At 32.6% G+C, this 14,669-nt stretch overlaps 2 protein-coding genes across 4 annotated transcripts; both read left to right on the top strand.

Annotated features, from left to right (window-relative positions):
* The first annotated feature begins 101 nt into the window (after positions 1-101).
* LOC115701449 (double-stranded RNA-binding protein 3) lies at positions 102-2,013 on the top strand. 2 transcript variants are annotated; one of them, XM_030629254.2, is made up of 4 exons: positions 102-359; positions 456-747; positions 842-1,061; positions 1,146-2,013. In XM_030629254.2, exons 2-4 carry the CDS (start codon positions 502-504, stop codon positions 1,946-1,948), a joined length of 1,269 nt encoding a protein of 422 aa, XP_030485114.1. In that variant the 5' UTR covers positions 102-359; positions 456-501; the 3' UTR covers positions 1,949-2,013. The 2 variants fall into 2 exon arrangements, with proteins under 2 accessions (XP_030485114.1, XP_030485112.1); XM_030629252.2 differs by having other exon boundaries at positions 103-359; positions 451-747.
* A 3,018-nt stretch (positions 2,014-5,031) lies between these two features.
* Positions 5,032-11,027, top strand: LOC115699109 (cytochrome b561, DM13 and DOMON domain-containing protein At5g54830). Of its 2 annotated transcripts, none has more exons than XM_030626347.2 (6): positions 5,032-5,318; positions 6,238-6,369; positions 6,678-6,815; positions 6,913-7,067; positions 7,342-7,503; positions 7,849-11,027. In XM_030626347.2, the coding sequence occupies exons 2-6, from the start codon at positions 6,241-6,243 to the stop codon at positions 10,550-10,552; spliced, it is 3,288 nt and encodes a 1,095-aa protein (XP_030482207.2). In that variant the 5' UTR covers positions 5,032-5,318; positions 6,238-6,240; the 3' UTR covers positions 10,553-11,027. The 2 variants fall into 2 exon arrangements, with proteins under 2 accessions (XP_030482207.2, XP_030482206.2); XM_030626346.2 differs by having other exon boundaries at positions 5,039-5,318; positions 6,238-6,387.
* The last annotated feature ends 3,642 nt before the right edge of the window (positions 11,028-14,669 follow it).

Here is a 14,669-nt window from a genome sequence, read left to right as displayed (position 1 = left end):
AAAGTTCCTTCATTCTCTTTTTAATGGTATTATTAATATGATCTCTCAAAAGTATTTTATTTATTTGAAAAAAAAATTAAAGGCTTTATAATAATTTATTTTCAAAAAAGAATTAAAGAGAATATCAATATGAGTAATGTATGAGAGAGAGAGAGAGAATTAAATAATGGAAGCATTGGACTAAGCTCTACAAGACTCTAAAGCTTGAAGCTTTGCTTTGCTTTGCTTTGCCACTTCTTCTATTTCACTGCTTACAGTAATAATAACCTTCACCCATACATACATACATACATACTCCTTTTTTATGGTTTTTTTTTTCTCTCATGGCCAATGTAGGAGTGTGAAATCTAGTGAACCAGGTTGGTTTTCTTTTTTTTTTTTTTCTGTACTGTTTATGCATCTTATTCTGTGTCTATAAAGATTTGATATTAGTTTTTTTTTTGTATTTAGTTAAGATTATCTTTTATGCTTAAAAAGAACAAGAAGACAGATATATAGAATATGTATAAGAATCAACTGCAGGAGCTAGCACAGAGAAGCTGTTTCAATCTACCTTCCTATGCTTGCATCAGACAAGGCCTTGATCATGCACCAAGATTCAAAGCTTCTGTTAATTTCAATGGTGAGATCTTTGAAAGCCCAAACTATTGTCCCACTTTAAGACAAGCTGAACATGCTGCTGCTGAAGTAGCCCTTAATGTCTTGTCCACTAGGGGACCTTCAAGGTCTCTTACTGCAAGAGTTCTTGTAAGTTAGTTAGTTCTCTATATGTTTGTGTATTTGTCTCTGTCTAAATGTGTAAAGGTCTCATTTTTTGTTTTGGGTTTTTATTACTTTAAAGGATGAGACTGGTATTTACAAGAATCTTCTTCAAGAAACTGCTCATAGAGCTGGGTTGAGGCTCCCTGTGTACACAACTGTCAGATCAGGTCCTGGCCATGTACCAACTTTTACTTGTACTGTTGAGCTTGCTGGTATGAATTTCACAGGTGAATCTGCTAAAACCAAGAAGCAAGCTGAGAAGAATGCTGCTATTGCAGCCTGGTCTGCTTTGAACCAAAGTAAAGTTTTCATCTTTTTTTGTTGTTTTTTTCTTTTTTTTTTATGTGGGTGTTTTTAATTTTGACATAATCAATTCAAAACAGTGCCAAAGTTGGGTTCTTTGACAACCAAACAAGATAATCATGAAGAACAAGCAAATGTGACTGAAGTTCTCTCAAGTTTTAGACCCAAAGATGATGGAAAACAAGTTAGGAGGAGAGATCCAAACCCACCACCTAAGAAAATCTTTAGAGGTCATCATAGAGACAACAATATTGGCTCTTCATCATCATTACCATCAAGCTCAAATATTTCTTCCCAAGATGAAAAATTGAAGCTAATGGAGATGATAATGGAGTTGAGTCAAGAAGATTCAATACTCAAATATAACACCTTTACTTCTCTTCTTCCTCCACCCCCACCAAGAACAGTTTCTAAGATCTTACCTCCATCAATTAGGCCAATCCCAGTTCAAGTAAGAAGCAGATTATCACCACATTTGATTCAAACTTCATTGGAAGACCACCATAAGAAAGATGAGGAACAATGGCTTGGTAAAAAACCAAGTGTTATTGTTAAACCATGTCATTATCCTCTGTCATCAAATCTGAATGCTTATACTACAACAACATCACCATCATCATCAGGTATTAAGTCCAGTCATCTATCAAGAACCATGTTCAGTGATCAATCTCATCCACACAAAATAGCCCCAGCAGTTCAAATAAGGTCAGTGATACCAGTCTGTGCAGCAGCACCAGTAACACACTCAGCTACTACTAAACCAAGAGCAGAAGAGGTCTCATCATCATCATCAGTTACTACTACTACTACTACTACTACTTCTAAGTTCAATAAACCACAGTTTAGTATGCTTGGTTCTGATTTCAAAAAGTTACAATTATGAGATTATATAATCTAAAAAACAACTCCATAATAAGAAAATTTCTTCATGGTTTGGTTTTTTGTTTTTACTAACCTTTGTGTTTTTGTTTTGCTATTCTATAAACTTGCATTAAAGGTCTAAAAGCTAAGCCTTTTAAGTTTAAGATAGTGGGAAAGTAGTTGGATTAAGAGTTTGGTAAAAGGGAATGGACTTTGTGTATGAAGTTTCAAACTTGACATGTGTAATTAAGTGAGGAGAGAGAGAGAGAGAGAGAGCATTAAATGAGATGTGTAGGAGTGGTTTGCAGAGGATAAGAAAGGGTGAACAAAACAATGGGGTAGGCATTAATGGAGGGTAAGGGTGAAGAAGGAAGAAGAGACAATAGTAGTGATTAAGGCATGCCATTAATTACTTACTCAGACTGTCAGACATATTCAATGGTCCTGACTTCACCATTAATACTCCCAACTCTCTCAAAACCTTCCATCCTTTTCTTATCTCCTATCTATTACTATTATTACCCTCTCTCTCTCTCCTCCTAGCTTTTTACATGATCAATTTACATATTAAAATAGATTCTTTCAAGGTCATATATACAATGATGAAAAATCACCAATATAAACTCAAAAATAACTAGAATGAACTCGAAACAATACTTATTCAAAAGAGTCATTTTTATTTTATTGTTTTTAAGATAAAAATTTACAAAAATATGACTTGTTTTTAAAGAAGTTATTTATTACAAAAAAGGGTAATTTTCATTTTTATGGTTTTGACTTTTGAAGGTACAAATTTGAAAAATGAAATTAAAACAAAAATAAAAATATATATAAAAAAAACAAAGGTAAATGGTTACTTACCCTAATAACCATCCTTGTTTTTCCCATAAAATAACGTCTTTGAAAGAAGGAAAAAAAAGACCATATTTTACAACTCATAAAATTGATAATTTCCTCTCCAAAAAACTAATAAAATCAAAAGAATTAAAGCTTTAATAATGTTAAACCTGTCAAAACAAGCCGATTTTCACACTTGTTTGACCATTAAGGAGACCTATGTTTTTGTGTTTGAGGATCTTCAAGGAGAAGAACCCACTTTCTTGAGCTAACATTTTTCACTCTATTTTGACCTCTTGGCAACTTTTCTAGAATACCTTAGCACCACTCATATATATAGCAAGATCAAGAGAATGAAACCACTGCCAAAACATGTTGTCAACGAGTAAGTATGTATATAATAAGTTACTAGGTAATGTAGCCTGTCCAAATATATTTAGTTATAGTTATAATTTTTATTTTAATTATGTATATTTTTATTTGTATTATTTTTTTTAGAAAAGTTAGATTTTTTAAACTACAATAGCTAACGAAATCACATATTATATACTTTCTCTATTTTATTATTTAAAAAATATTAATAGAAAAATATTTTTTTGATATTTGCAGTGAATTGAAAATATAGAATATTTTTTTTAAATACGTAAAAAATAATAATAATAAATTATTCTTTAAATATGTGTAAACATTTGACGTAGTAAATTCTTTTTTAGGTTCATTAAAAAAAGTTATTATTATTATTATTATTAAATCTAAAAAAAATACATTATTCTAAAGAGGAAATTACACTCTATATTTTTTTTATATTGTCCTCTTTTATTTTTACCCTCTTTTTTAAAGTCTATTATTTTTACCTTTTTTTTTAAACATTGTACTAATTTTGCCCCTGTCACTTCAAGATACTCTCCATGTGACTCTTTTATGTCAGGGTATTTTGGGTACAATATATATAAAAAGAGGTATGTTTCAAATAAATATAAAATTAGAGGTAAATTTGATTAATTGATTAATAAAAGAGGTATTTTTCAACTTACTCCTTATTCAAGGGCCATTTATGTGGCCCAAATTGATTAAGATGCTTATTCATGTAATTGGGCTTAATGAGAAGCCCACGAGTCATAAAGAATTCAAAACGTACAAAATTGCATGCAATTCAATGGACCACGTATACGTGTGCCAATTGAGGGCCCAAACTAGAGTGATCCTATGGTCTTCGTTCAAACTTTCATGGATAATGGTTGAGGAGGATAGATGTCTCTGATCCAATAGACATGACAAGTACATACCTATAGTTGTACTATAAGAAAGGTTAAGAAAAAAATAATTGTAGCAAAATTGAGAATTAAAAAAATGATCTGAGTATTAAGATTTTATTATAATAATAATAATAATAATAATAATAATAATAATAATAATAATTTATAATCTTATTTATCATAATCACAAATAAATATAAAAAAAATTATGTTATATGAAATTTTTATTTTTTATATATTCTTAATATTTTTTCCCATAATATAACTTTATATGTATTTGATAAAAATAGTTTAGGAGTTTTTTTTTTATTATTATTTTTAGACTTCAAAGAATTATTATTTTTTTATTTTTTTATTTTTGTATTTTTACAAAAATTCACATCGCAACTAGTAGAACAACCTAAGTTCATATAACAACCTACATAAAAACAACCGGAGGAACTTAAACCGTAAAAATAAAAAAAAAATAAAAAATAATATATAAAGTAATTCCCCAATATTATAATATTTTTAAATTATATTTTTATCACTTGTATAGTTAATAATAAAAATATAAATATAAAATATTTTTTAAAACAAAATAAAAAAATTCAAATATTATTTATTTTAAATATTTTTTTCTTTAAAAAATATTTTTTTTATATATATAATAAATAATTAAATATATGTTTAGTACAAAATAATTTATTTTAGGCTAATTAGTAATTTTACTCTCTAAACTTTCACATGAACCAAATTATGCCTCCTGAACTTTTAAAGTCATTAAAAATACCTCCTGAACTATTGAGATTATTGGATTTAAGGACTGTTGTCCAATTTTAATAAAAAAAGTCTAATACTTTAGTACATTTCAAAGTTCGAGAGTCATGATTTGATATATATTAAAATTTAAAGAGCATAAATAATTACTGAAATAATTAAATTGAATGAAATTAGAGAAATTAATCAAACAATCCACAAAAAATAATAAAATTTACATTTTAAAGGACAGAATCTATAATATCCAAAGTTCATATGGTAAAATTGTAAATTGTACTTTATAAAATAAAACAAATGTAAAAAGAAACTTAGGGGAAGACTAGTGAGTACGTGGGTTCAAAGGCCTATGCCACCATTCAAAAGAATTTCAACGAATAATGGATTGACTCCTTAACGCACTATTTCACATTTCACTTTCACAATCATATTTTTCCCTCTAAATCCGCAAACCCAACCCCCATTTCTCATTCCCAATAACGCGCCAAAACCCCCTCCTACTCTCCACGCGCCGCCACTGCTTCTCCGATCGAAGTACCCAAGGTAAATTAATCATCTTTCACTCTTTCTCCCTCTGCATTGCTTTATTTTATGTAACAAACCTCTAATCGGAACCCTTTCACGATCCCGATCGGATCTGGATTCTTCTAATTATTATCACGCCTCGCCGGCGGTTCCTTCTGTTTCGGGTTTTAATTTATAGGAATTCATCTTTCTTATTTTCTGCTATGTGGATCCGGGTCCGGTCAGTTTCATAGTTGGGTTTGAATTCGAATTCAATATGGTTCAACACGAATTTGTAGTAGGTTCTCTTGAGGTAATCGACGATTGTTCGTTTAGGGTTTTGTTTAATTTCATTATGCTTTTGGGGATGGAGGTCGACTAGTGAGGTGTAATTGGTTTCGATGCCGAAAACCTTACCGCCGGGTTTGTTGTCTCCGATCAGAAGTTGAATGAGGCGTTTAAGAATTCATTCTTTATTGTGCATTTGGAGAAGAATGTGAACTGGGATGGGATCCAAGTCCTTGTTGTATTGGATCGATATTTTTGATGTCATGTGGGTCTCTCTGGAATTTGTCGTTTTTCGAGCGTCACATCTGTGTTATACTGTTCGTGTCTGCGTTCACAATACACGTTAATGGGTTGTGGCATTCGAATTCAAGTGTTGTGAATTGCCGGGGTATTTTCAGAAGTCTAAGCCCGGATCATTAGTTTTCACAATTAAACATTTTGTGGCTGATATTCCAAACTAAACTCAGACGTGTTTTTCAAGAAGATTTTATTATTTTTATAGATGGACATATGGACTGCATGTTTTAACCAACTACTTCTCTGGCTCAAATTAAGTTTATTGATTTTCTTATGATAAAATGGTTAATACGTTCAATGAAGTTGCACCCTCATACATTACCGGATTTTTAACTTTGCTCTAATTTTTTTTTCTTTTTTTTATGTGATACAGGATATGAGTAGTTTGATTGAGAGGTTTCGTGTTAGATCAGATAGAAAACCTATTTATAATCTTGATGATTCAGATGAAGATTTTTATGTTGTGCCTGGGAAGAGTGGGACTGTTGGGGAGAAGTTTGAAAAGGTAGCTAGGAGTGATCAGGTTTTTTTCTACTCTTAATTCTATTATGTTCTTATTCTTGGACATGAAAAAACTTGGATATAGTTTATGCATGAGTTGGAAGGTTTAACAGAACTGAAATGGCATCAGGGAAAACACTCTTTTCTTATATAGTTCAAATTCATACCCAAAACGAATCTTGTTGAAAATTTGTGTACTTTCTTTTCATTGTTATAATTCCTGGAAAGTAGTGCTTTAATTTTTGTCAACAGTTTGGTGCTTAGTTTTGTGTATATGTATATGCTTATGTATTCTATCTGCTCTCCATATAGATAGAGGACTCATGCCAAGCTTGTGGAGAGAATGGGTCTCTGCTATGCTGTGAAACATGTAATTATGCATATCATTCAAAGTGCTTGATTTCGCCACTTAAAACTTCTACTAGTGGAAACTGGAGATGTCCTGAATGTGTATGGTTTCTTATCTGAATCACTTGTTCATTAATGTCAAATGATTTTGCAAGTGACAGCTTTGGTGATAATAGAATTAAAATAATTATCTCTGCAGGTTAGCCCTCTTAGTGATATTGATAAGATATTGGATTGTGAAACGCGCCCTACTGTTGCTGATGATAGTGATGCTTCGACACTTGGATCAAAGCAAATTTTTATGAAGCAATATCTTGTTAAGTGGAAGGGATTATCTTATTTACATTGCACATGGTAATTTTTTTTTGATGTTCTGCAGCTGTTTTATAGTCAATCCTAATTTTTTTTGGGTATTTAATTGAGTGGAAGGACTAATGACTTACTAATACTTAACTCTAAAAAAGTTCACAAATCACAAGTATTTACTTGACTGAACTCTTTTTATGATTTCTCATTGAATTTTTTTATTGTTATAGTTTTTATCTGATTTTGTTATTATTTTTATTGTTATTATTTTGTTTGTGCCTGAAACTTGTTATTTACATAAGGGTCACAATCATCTGTACAGGGTGCCAGAGAAAGAGTTCCTCAAAGCGTTTAAGACACATCCATGTCTAAGAACTAAAGTAACTCATTTCCATCGTCGAATGACATCAAATAGAAACTTTGGGGATGACTTTGTTGAGAAAAGACCTGAGTGGACGACTGCTGATCGGGTTACCGCTTGCAGGTTTATGTTTTGGCAAACTTTCTTTGATGTTTTATAATCATTTGCCCCTCACTCTTGAAACCTTTTTTTTATAAGCCTTGCTGCTTTGAAATTTGAGAAGATATAGTATAGCGGCATATGAAGTCAAAGCTAGTTTTATGCCTAGTGGCGGTATTAGAAAGTGATCAATAACACTTGTTGGTTCAAAATGCACACATTTAGAGCGTGGATTGGGCTAATGAAATTAACATATATATATATAAATATTCATATTTGTGATAACTAGGATAACTTGCTGCTTGCTAGGCTTTTAAAATGGTTAAATGTTGTTAGGTTTTGACTGATAGTATGATGTAAATGTTGCAGGGGTTTTATCGGCATGCCTCGCCAGCTTGCTCTGTTTGGGTTTTTAGTCGAATTTATCCTTCTCATTCTCTGTGGTGTGGTTTCGGGACTGTCCTGCCCCAACACCAGTTCCATCGTTGGGTTTGAATCTGAATTTAATATGGTTCAACACCAACTTAGAGGTTCTCTTAAAATAATGGATGATTGTTCGTTTAGGGTTTCTAATTTCGATATGATCTCGGGGACGGAGGTCTACTGGTGGGGTGCAAATGGATCCGATTTCGAAAACCTGACCTCTGGGTTTGTTGTCTCTGATCAGAAGTTGAATGATACGTATAAGAATTCCTCGTTTGTTGTGCATTTGGGGAAGAACGTGACTTGGGATGGGATCCAAGTTCTTGCTGTATGGGATCGTCCAACAGCATCGAATTTTGGGCATGTTTTGCTGAAAAACGTCAGCAGTAATGAGTCACAGTCAAGTGGCAGCAGTTCAGGGACTGGGTTGGGTCGGGGTCATGTGGAACCCACTATGTTTGAGAACTGTAAAGTTTTGTCTGACAACTATAGGGTTAGGTGGACATTGAATGCTGATGATAATTTGATTGATATTGGGTTGGAGGCGGCAACTGGGATGCTGAATTATATGGCGTTCGGGTGGGCAAACCCAAAGTCGTCTTCTAATCTCATGCTTGAGGCAGATGTGGCAGTGACTGGTTTCATGGAGGATGGGTTGCCATTTGTGGATGACTTTTACATCACTGAGTATAGTGATTGTTTAGTAGACAGTGATGGCTCTGCTCATGGGGTTTGTCCCGATTCAATTTATGAAGGGTTGGACTCTACTGCTTCAGTGAATAATACAAAGTTGGTTTATGGGCATAGGAAGGATGGAGTTTCGTTCATACGGTACCAGAGACCTTTGAAGTCAGATGATAAAAAGTATGATTTACCAGTGAACCATACAGAAAATATGGCAGTCATTTGGGCAATGGGTAAGATAAAACCACCTGATTCCATCCGACAGTACTATCTTCCTCAAAATCACGGGGGACCTCGCGATGCTACGTTTGGGCATTTGATTCTGAATATCTCAGAACAGGTTAATGATTGTGTGGGCCCTTTGGATGCAGAGGACAAGGAAGATCAAGATGTCGTAACTGCTGATGGAAATGCTGCTCTTGTAGTCACTTCTGGCCCAGCATTACATTACCCGAATCCTCCACACCCTTCAAAGGTTTTCTACATTAACAAGAAAGAGGCTCCAGTACTAAGGGTAGAAAGAGGGGTACCTGTGAAATTTTCAATACAAGCTGGGCACGATGTGGCACTTTACATTACTTCGGATCCACTTGGTGGGAATGCAACATTGCGAAATACTACTGAGACTGTTTATGCTGGAGGAGCAGAAGCTGAAGGAGTTCAAGCCAGTCCAACGGAATTAGTCTGGTTGCCAGACAGGAATACACCTAACCAAGTTTACTATCAATCCTTATTTCAGCAGAAAATGGGATGGAGAGTTCAGGTAGTTGATGGCGGTCTTCCAGATATGTATAATAATAGTGTTTTCTTGGATGATCAGCAAGTTACTTTCTTTTGGACTTTATCCAAAGATTCGATATCCATTGCTGCTCGTGCTGAGAAAAAGAGTGGTTATCTGGCCATAGGATTTGGTAGCGGAATGGTGAACAGCTATGCTTATGTGGCTTGGATTGATAGTGCTGGTAGTGGGAGAGTGAACACTTATTGGATTGATGGAACTGATGCCTCTAGTGTACATCCAACAGAAGAAAATTTGACTTATGTAAGGTGCAAGTCAGAAAATGGAATTATTACTTTGGAGTTCACACGACCTTTGAGACCATCATGTAGTCATAGTAAGGATCCAGTTTGTAAAAACATCATTGATCCGTCTACCCCTCTCAAAGTTATTTGGGCTATGGGTGCTGGTTGGACTAATGGATCTTTGACAGAGAGGAATATGCACTCTGTTATGAGCAGTAGACCTGTAAGAGTGTTGCTCATGCGTGGTTCTGCAGAAGCCGAACAGGACTTGCGACCAGTGTTAGCTGTACATGGATTCATGATGTTTCTTGCTTGGGGTATTTTGCTTCCTGGCGGAGCAGTTGCAGCTAGGTACTTGAAACATGTGAAGGGTGATGGTTGGTACAAGATTCATGTTTACTTGCAGTACTCGGGTTTGTCAATTGTCATGCTTGCCCTTCTATTTGCTGTGGCTGAACTTCGAGCTTTCCATGTTGGTTCATTACATGTAAAGTTTGGAATTATTGCAATTTTTCTGGGTTGTTTGCAACCAGTGAATGCGTCCTTCAGGCCTAAAAAACCACTTAATGGTGAAGAGGTATCTCCAAAAAGGCGTCTCTGGGAGTACTTGCACATGAACATGGGGAGATCTGCTATTGTTGCAGGTATCGCAGCACTTTTCACTGGCATGAAGCATTTAGGGGATCGATATGATGAAAATGTACATGGTCTGAATTTAGCTCTAATAGCTTGGTTCTTGTTTGGAGCATTGATGGTCGTGTATTTAGAGTACGGTGAAAGACAAAAGAGGAAAGAGAGAGTTTCTGGAAGAGGCAGTTGGGTGCTCGGTAATCCTGAAGAAGATGATTCTCTTGATCTGTTAAGCCCAAGCGGGAGACATGCAGAAAAAGAGTCACAAATGTCAGGGAGAATGGAAGTTCAGCTAGCACCTTTGAACAAATAGATATGGTTGGTACACACCATCTTCATCAATTTTGGAACTTCTCGCCCCATCAAGATTCGATGGAGGAAAGAAAACACATCTGTTTTCTTGCTCGGCGGACTTTCATTTCATGGTCTAAGAGGGTTTTCTTTTTCTTGCGGTGATCATCGTTACATTTCTACTCCAATTCATTAATTAGTCTTGAAGAGTAAGTACTCATCCCCTCGGTTATAGACATATACAGTTTGTATACTAGACACATTCTATCATTTTCTCTGCAGCCATGCAGATTTTATAGGTTTAGGTAATCAAATCATACATGATTTTGTCATACTACTTTTCATGCCCTTGACAATGAGCTGTTCTAGCTAAGTTCTTTCTCTTCTCTTTTTCACCTGTAAATTATGGTGGTGGTGGTATTCAGTGAAAAAAAAAATACTGATATATTAACATTTTGTTCTTACTGTAATTTCAATCCTACTACATTTGAATTTTATTACCATATCTATAATGGCATTCTTTTCAGGAACATAAAGTGAAATAATGGGTTGATATTTTTCAAACAAGCATGTGGAATATATTGTGCGTTTTGAAAAGGTGTTTCGAATTAATACTTTGATGCCTCTGAATATCTTTTTTGAGATGGGTGTGGTTGATTTTCAGGGTTAATTTATTGGTCTACTGGTTTGACCAGATCTAAAATAAATATATAAATATTAAGGGAAAAACAAATGATGCACAACTAATTCAATATTGGATTGAGTTGTAGGCATTCTCTTTAGCTATTATTTTGACCAGATCTAAAATAAATAAATAATATTAAGAGCAAAACAAATGATGCACAACTAATTCAAAGTACAACTTATCAGTATTTTACCTAATAATATTTTTAATTGGTAATATTATTTTGGAGTTCCTACTTTTCACTTTTGTTAAATGATAATTTAAATCGTTTATTTTAAACTTGTATAAAATAGTATTATGAACTTAATCTTTGTCAAGTTAAAACCTATTAATAACTATGACTAGATTGTTTTTTTTTTTTTGAAAGGATGACTAGATTGTTGGATGTGCTCAAGCTAGAAACTGACTTTAGGGTTATATTATAAAAAGGAATAATTAGGTAAGGAACTATTTTTTTTAAAAAAAAAATTACATTTTTATGTTTAATTTTTTTTTTTTTTACATTTTTTTATGTTTTTTATAAAAACAATAATAAATTATATAAAAGTAACATGAAAATAACATCTAAATAACATCAAAATAACACTAAAAAATAACGTACAGATAACAAAAAATTAACAAGAGTACAACATAAAAAGACCGTATTTTCTGTAAATAAAATAAAAAAAATCGTAAAAATATTTAAAATTCCGTGAAACTGTATTTTTATAATTTTTTTGTTATTTTTGTGCATTTGTGAAATAATCCCTAAAGAAATAATAAAAATTGAGCTCAAACTATTGTTTTGTACCAATAGGTTTTGATTTATCATTTAACAAGTCCCACTAGTATTTTTTACAAAATACGAAGTTTACAATAGTCTTCGAAGATATACAATTTTTCTTTTCTTTTTATAAAAGTGAAGATTGTACAATTTTTATGCATAGCTTTTATGTCTTTCAATATCATAAAAAAAAATGTTATCAAACCAATAATATTTAAAAATTACTATGAAGTACCTATTGTGCTTAATATTACGATGAAGTATAGTCGTATAACTAGTTAATAATTTTTTATAATATCAATTAAAATAAAATAAGTAGGATTGATCTGCTAATAGGGTAGCGCATTGTCTGGCGCGATCCTCTCTTAGCGAGGCTGATCGTATTTTCAGTAATCACTCTTTACCTACTATTGCTTCCCTAGTTCGAGATGATTTAAGTTAATAAAGTTTCGATTTTGTTCCAAAAAAAAAAAAAATAGGACTGATATTGAGTTAAACCATTAGTAATATTACATTTTATAAAAATGTTAAGCAACATGAGTATCCTTTTATATTTCTGATCGTATCTTATTATATAGTAATATACCCAATCTCAAAGTTCTTATAATATCATATCTTAAAATCGTAATTATTTTTGAAACATATATAAGTTGTATTCTTGAAACTCAAGGCTGTATTTATAAATAAAAAATTGTAAGATTTTCAACTAATTAAAAACCATTAAAAAATGTCGGTAATGGTGATAATTAACTGCAAGATAAAATATTCTACGTTAATTCATCTGAGAACATTTAGTTGCACCTTTTTTTTTTTATATAAAAAAACAAATGTATAGTTATTTATTAAGATATGTATATGACCCATAAATTTATAAGTGCACACAATATTAAAAAATAATTAATTTAAATTAATTTTTAAAAATTACTTTAATATTTTTTTAATTTTTTTTTTCATTATTTTCTTTAAATATCAACAGTTATTTTGGTTTATTTTCATATTTTTTAAAATCATGTAAGATTTTTTTTTTCTAATAAAATTTCATAAAAAATTTTATTTTTAATATTTTTCTTAATATTTAAAATATATTTTATTTTATTTTATAATAATTTTTTTAAGAAAATGACAAGAAATAAAAAAGAGGCAGACAATGTGCTTGGTTTGTTACATATGTTTGAGATGGCATCCGACCAACAAGTCAACTACACCAAATCGTCAATATTCAATAGTGCAAGCACCCCAGGAACTTAGGTGGCGTTTAGTTACTAAGTGATAATGGAATGGGAATGGGAATGGGAATAGGAATAAGAATGGAATGGAATATCTATTCTTTTGTTTGGTAAAGACTATGGAATCAACAACGGAATAACAATTATCATGTTTGGTATTGTATGAAATAGAATAGAACTTCTATTATTTTGACTAAACTACCTTTTGCTCTTCAAAAATAATATTTATTATATTAAATTACTATTATTTTATAAATTGAACAAATAAATAATATTCTTAGCAAAAAAGTATATTTATCATGTGATGGAAATGTGCACATTCTTAAGCCTAATTATTAAAAAATAAAATAATAAAATTACATAGAAATATTAAATAATTAGTAATATGATGGTAACATCCAAAAGGGTGAGAACTGGAGGAGGATTGATAGGGTAAAATAGACTTTTGTTAGTATGGAATTAGCTTTCAAGTGATTTTATAGTGGAAAAGTAAATCCTTAGTTTAGGTGAATTGTAATTCCTTTGGAATGGGCTTTCAAGTTCTAATAAAGAAACCAAACACTTGATTGAGCTTTCTTAAGGAATAGCAAGTCCATTCCAATGCTCATTCATGTAAACCATACACCACCTTAGAGATAGACTCTGTGCGAGGCTGGGAATGTTACCAGCTAATGATCAAAGCTTATACTTGGGGTTGCCATGTATTCTGGGTAGAAGCAAAAAGGCTATACAGGGGTTTCTTCAAGAGAAGATGCAAAAAAGAATTGAAAGTTCGGGGGGTAGATTTCTTTGTAAGGCCGGTCGTGAAATTCTACTCAAGACGGCAAAAGTCAGAGTTGGTTTGGTTGAATTAGAGGTGCTCAATTCTCCATGGCTAGCATATGATAGTAATCCATTTGTCACATCTACCCATCCTGCTCTTGACCATTGTAAAGCAAAGCAATTAAGGCAGATGAATGGAGAAGCCTAAGATGAAGAGCTGGTAAAAGATTTGTTCAACAGTCGAGATGCTTGCATTATTTTGAATACACCAATAAATGCTGGCATTGCTAACAATTATTTTTGGAAGCATGAACATTTAGGATTTTATACAGTGAAGAGTACATATAAATATTTGCGATTGCTCAAAGGAAGTTGGAGTGCTGCTATGGAAGATGAAGTGTGGAAAAAATTGTGGAAAATCAAAGTCCCTGCCAAAGTTTTGCATTTTATGTAGAAAGCCCTTACAGATTGCTTGCCCACGAGATTGCAGCTTCAGTCCAAGCGTGTTCCAATCCATGTGTCGTGTTTTTTTCTGCCAAACACACGAGGAATAAATTAACCATGTCTTTCTTGATTGTTGGTTTGCTCAAAGTTTTTGGGTTTGGTCTGGTGTGAACTCTGTTGCTGTTGTTGGTAGTGACTTTTCTCTCTGGTTTGAGAGTCTGCTGCATAGAGGACAGGCAGGTAGTGTTGAGTAAAGTTT

The sequence above is a fragment of the Cannabis sativa genome, chromosome 8 (genome assembly GCF_029168945.1).
Source record: "Cannabis sativa cultivar Pink pepper isolate KNU-18-1 chromosome 8, ASM2916894v1, whole genome shotgun sequence".
NCBI classification, from domain to species: Eukaryota; Viridiplantae; Streptophyta; class Magnoliopsida; order Rosales; family Cannabaceae; genus Cannabis; species Cannabis sativa.
This window is presented reverse-complemented; position numbering and strand designations above follow the sequence as displayed.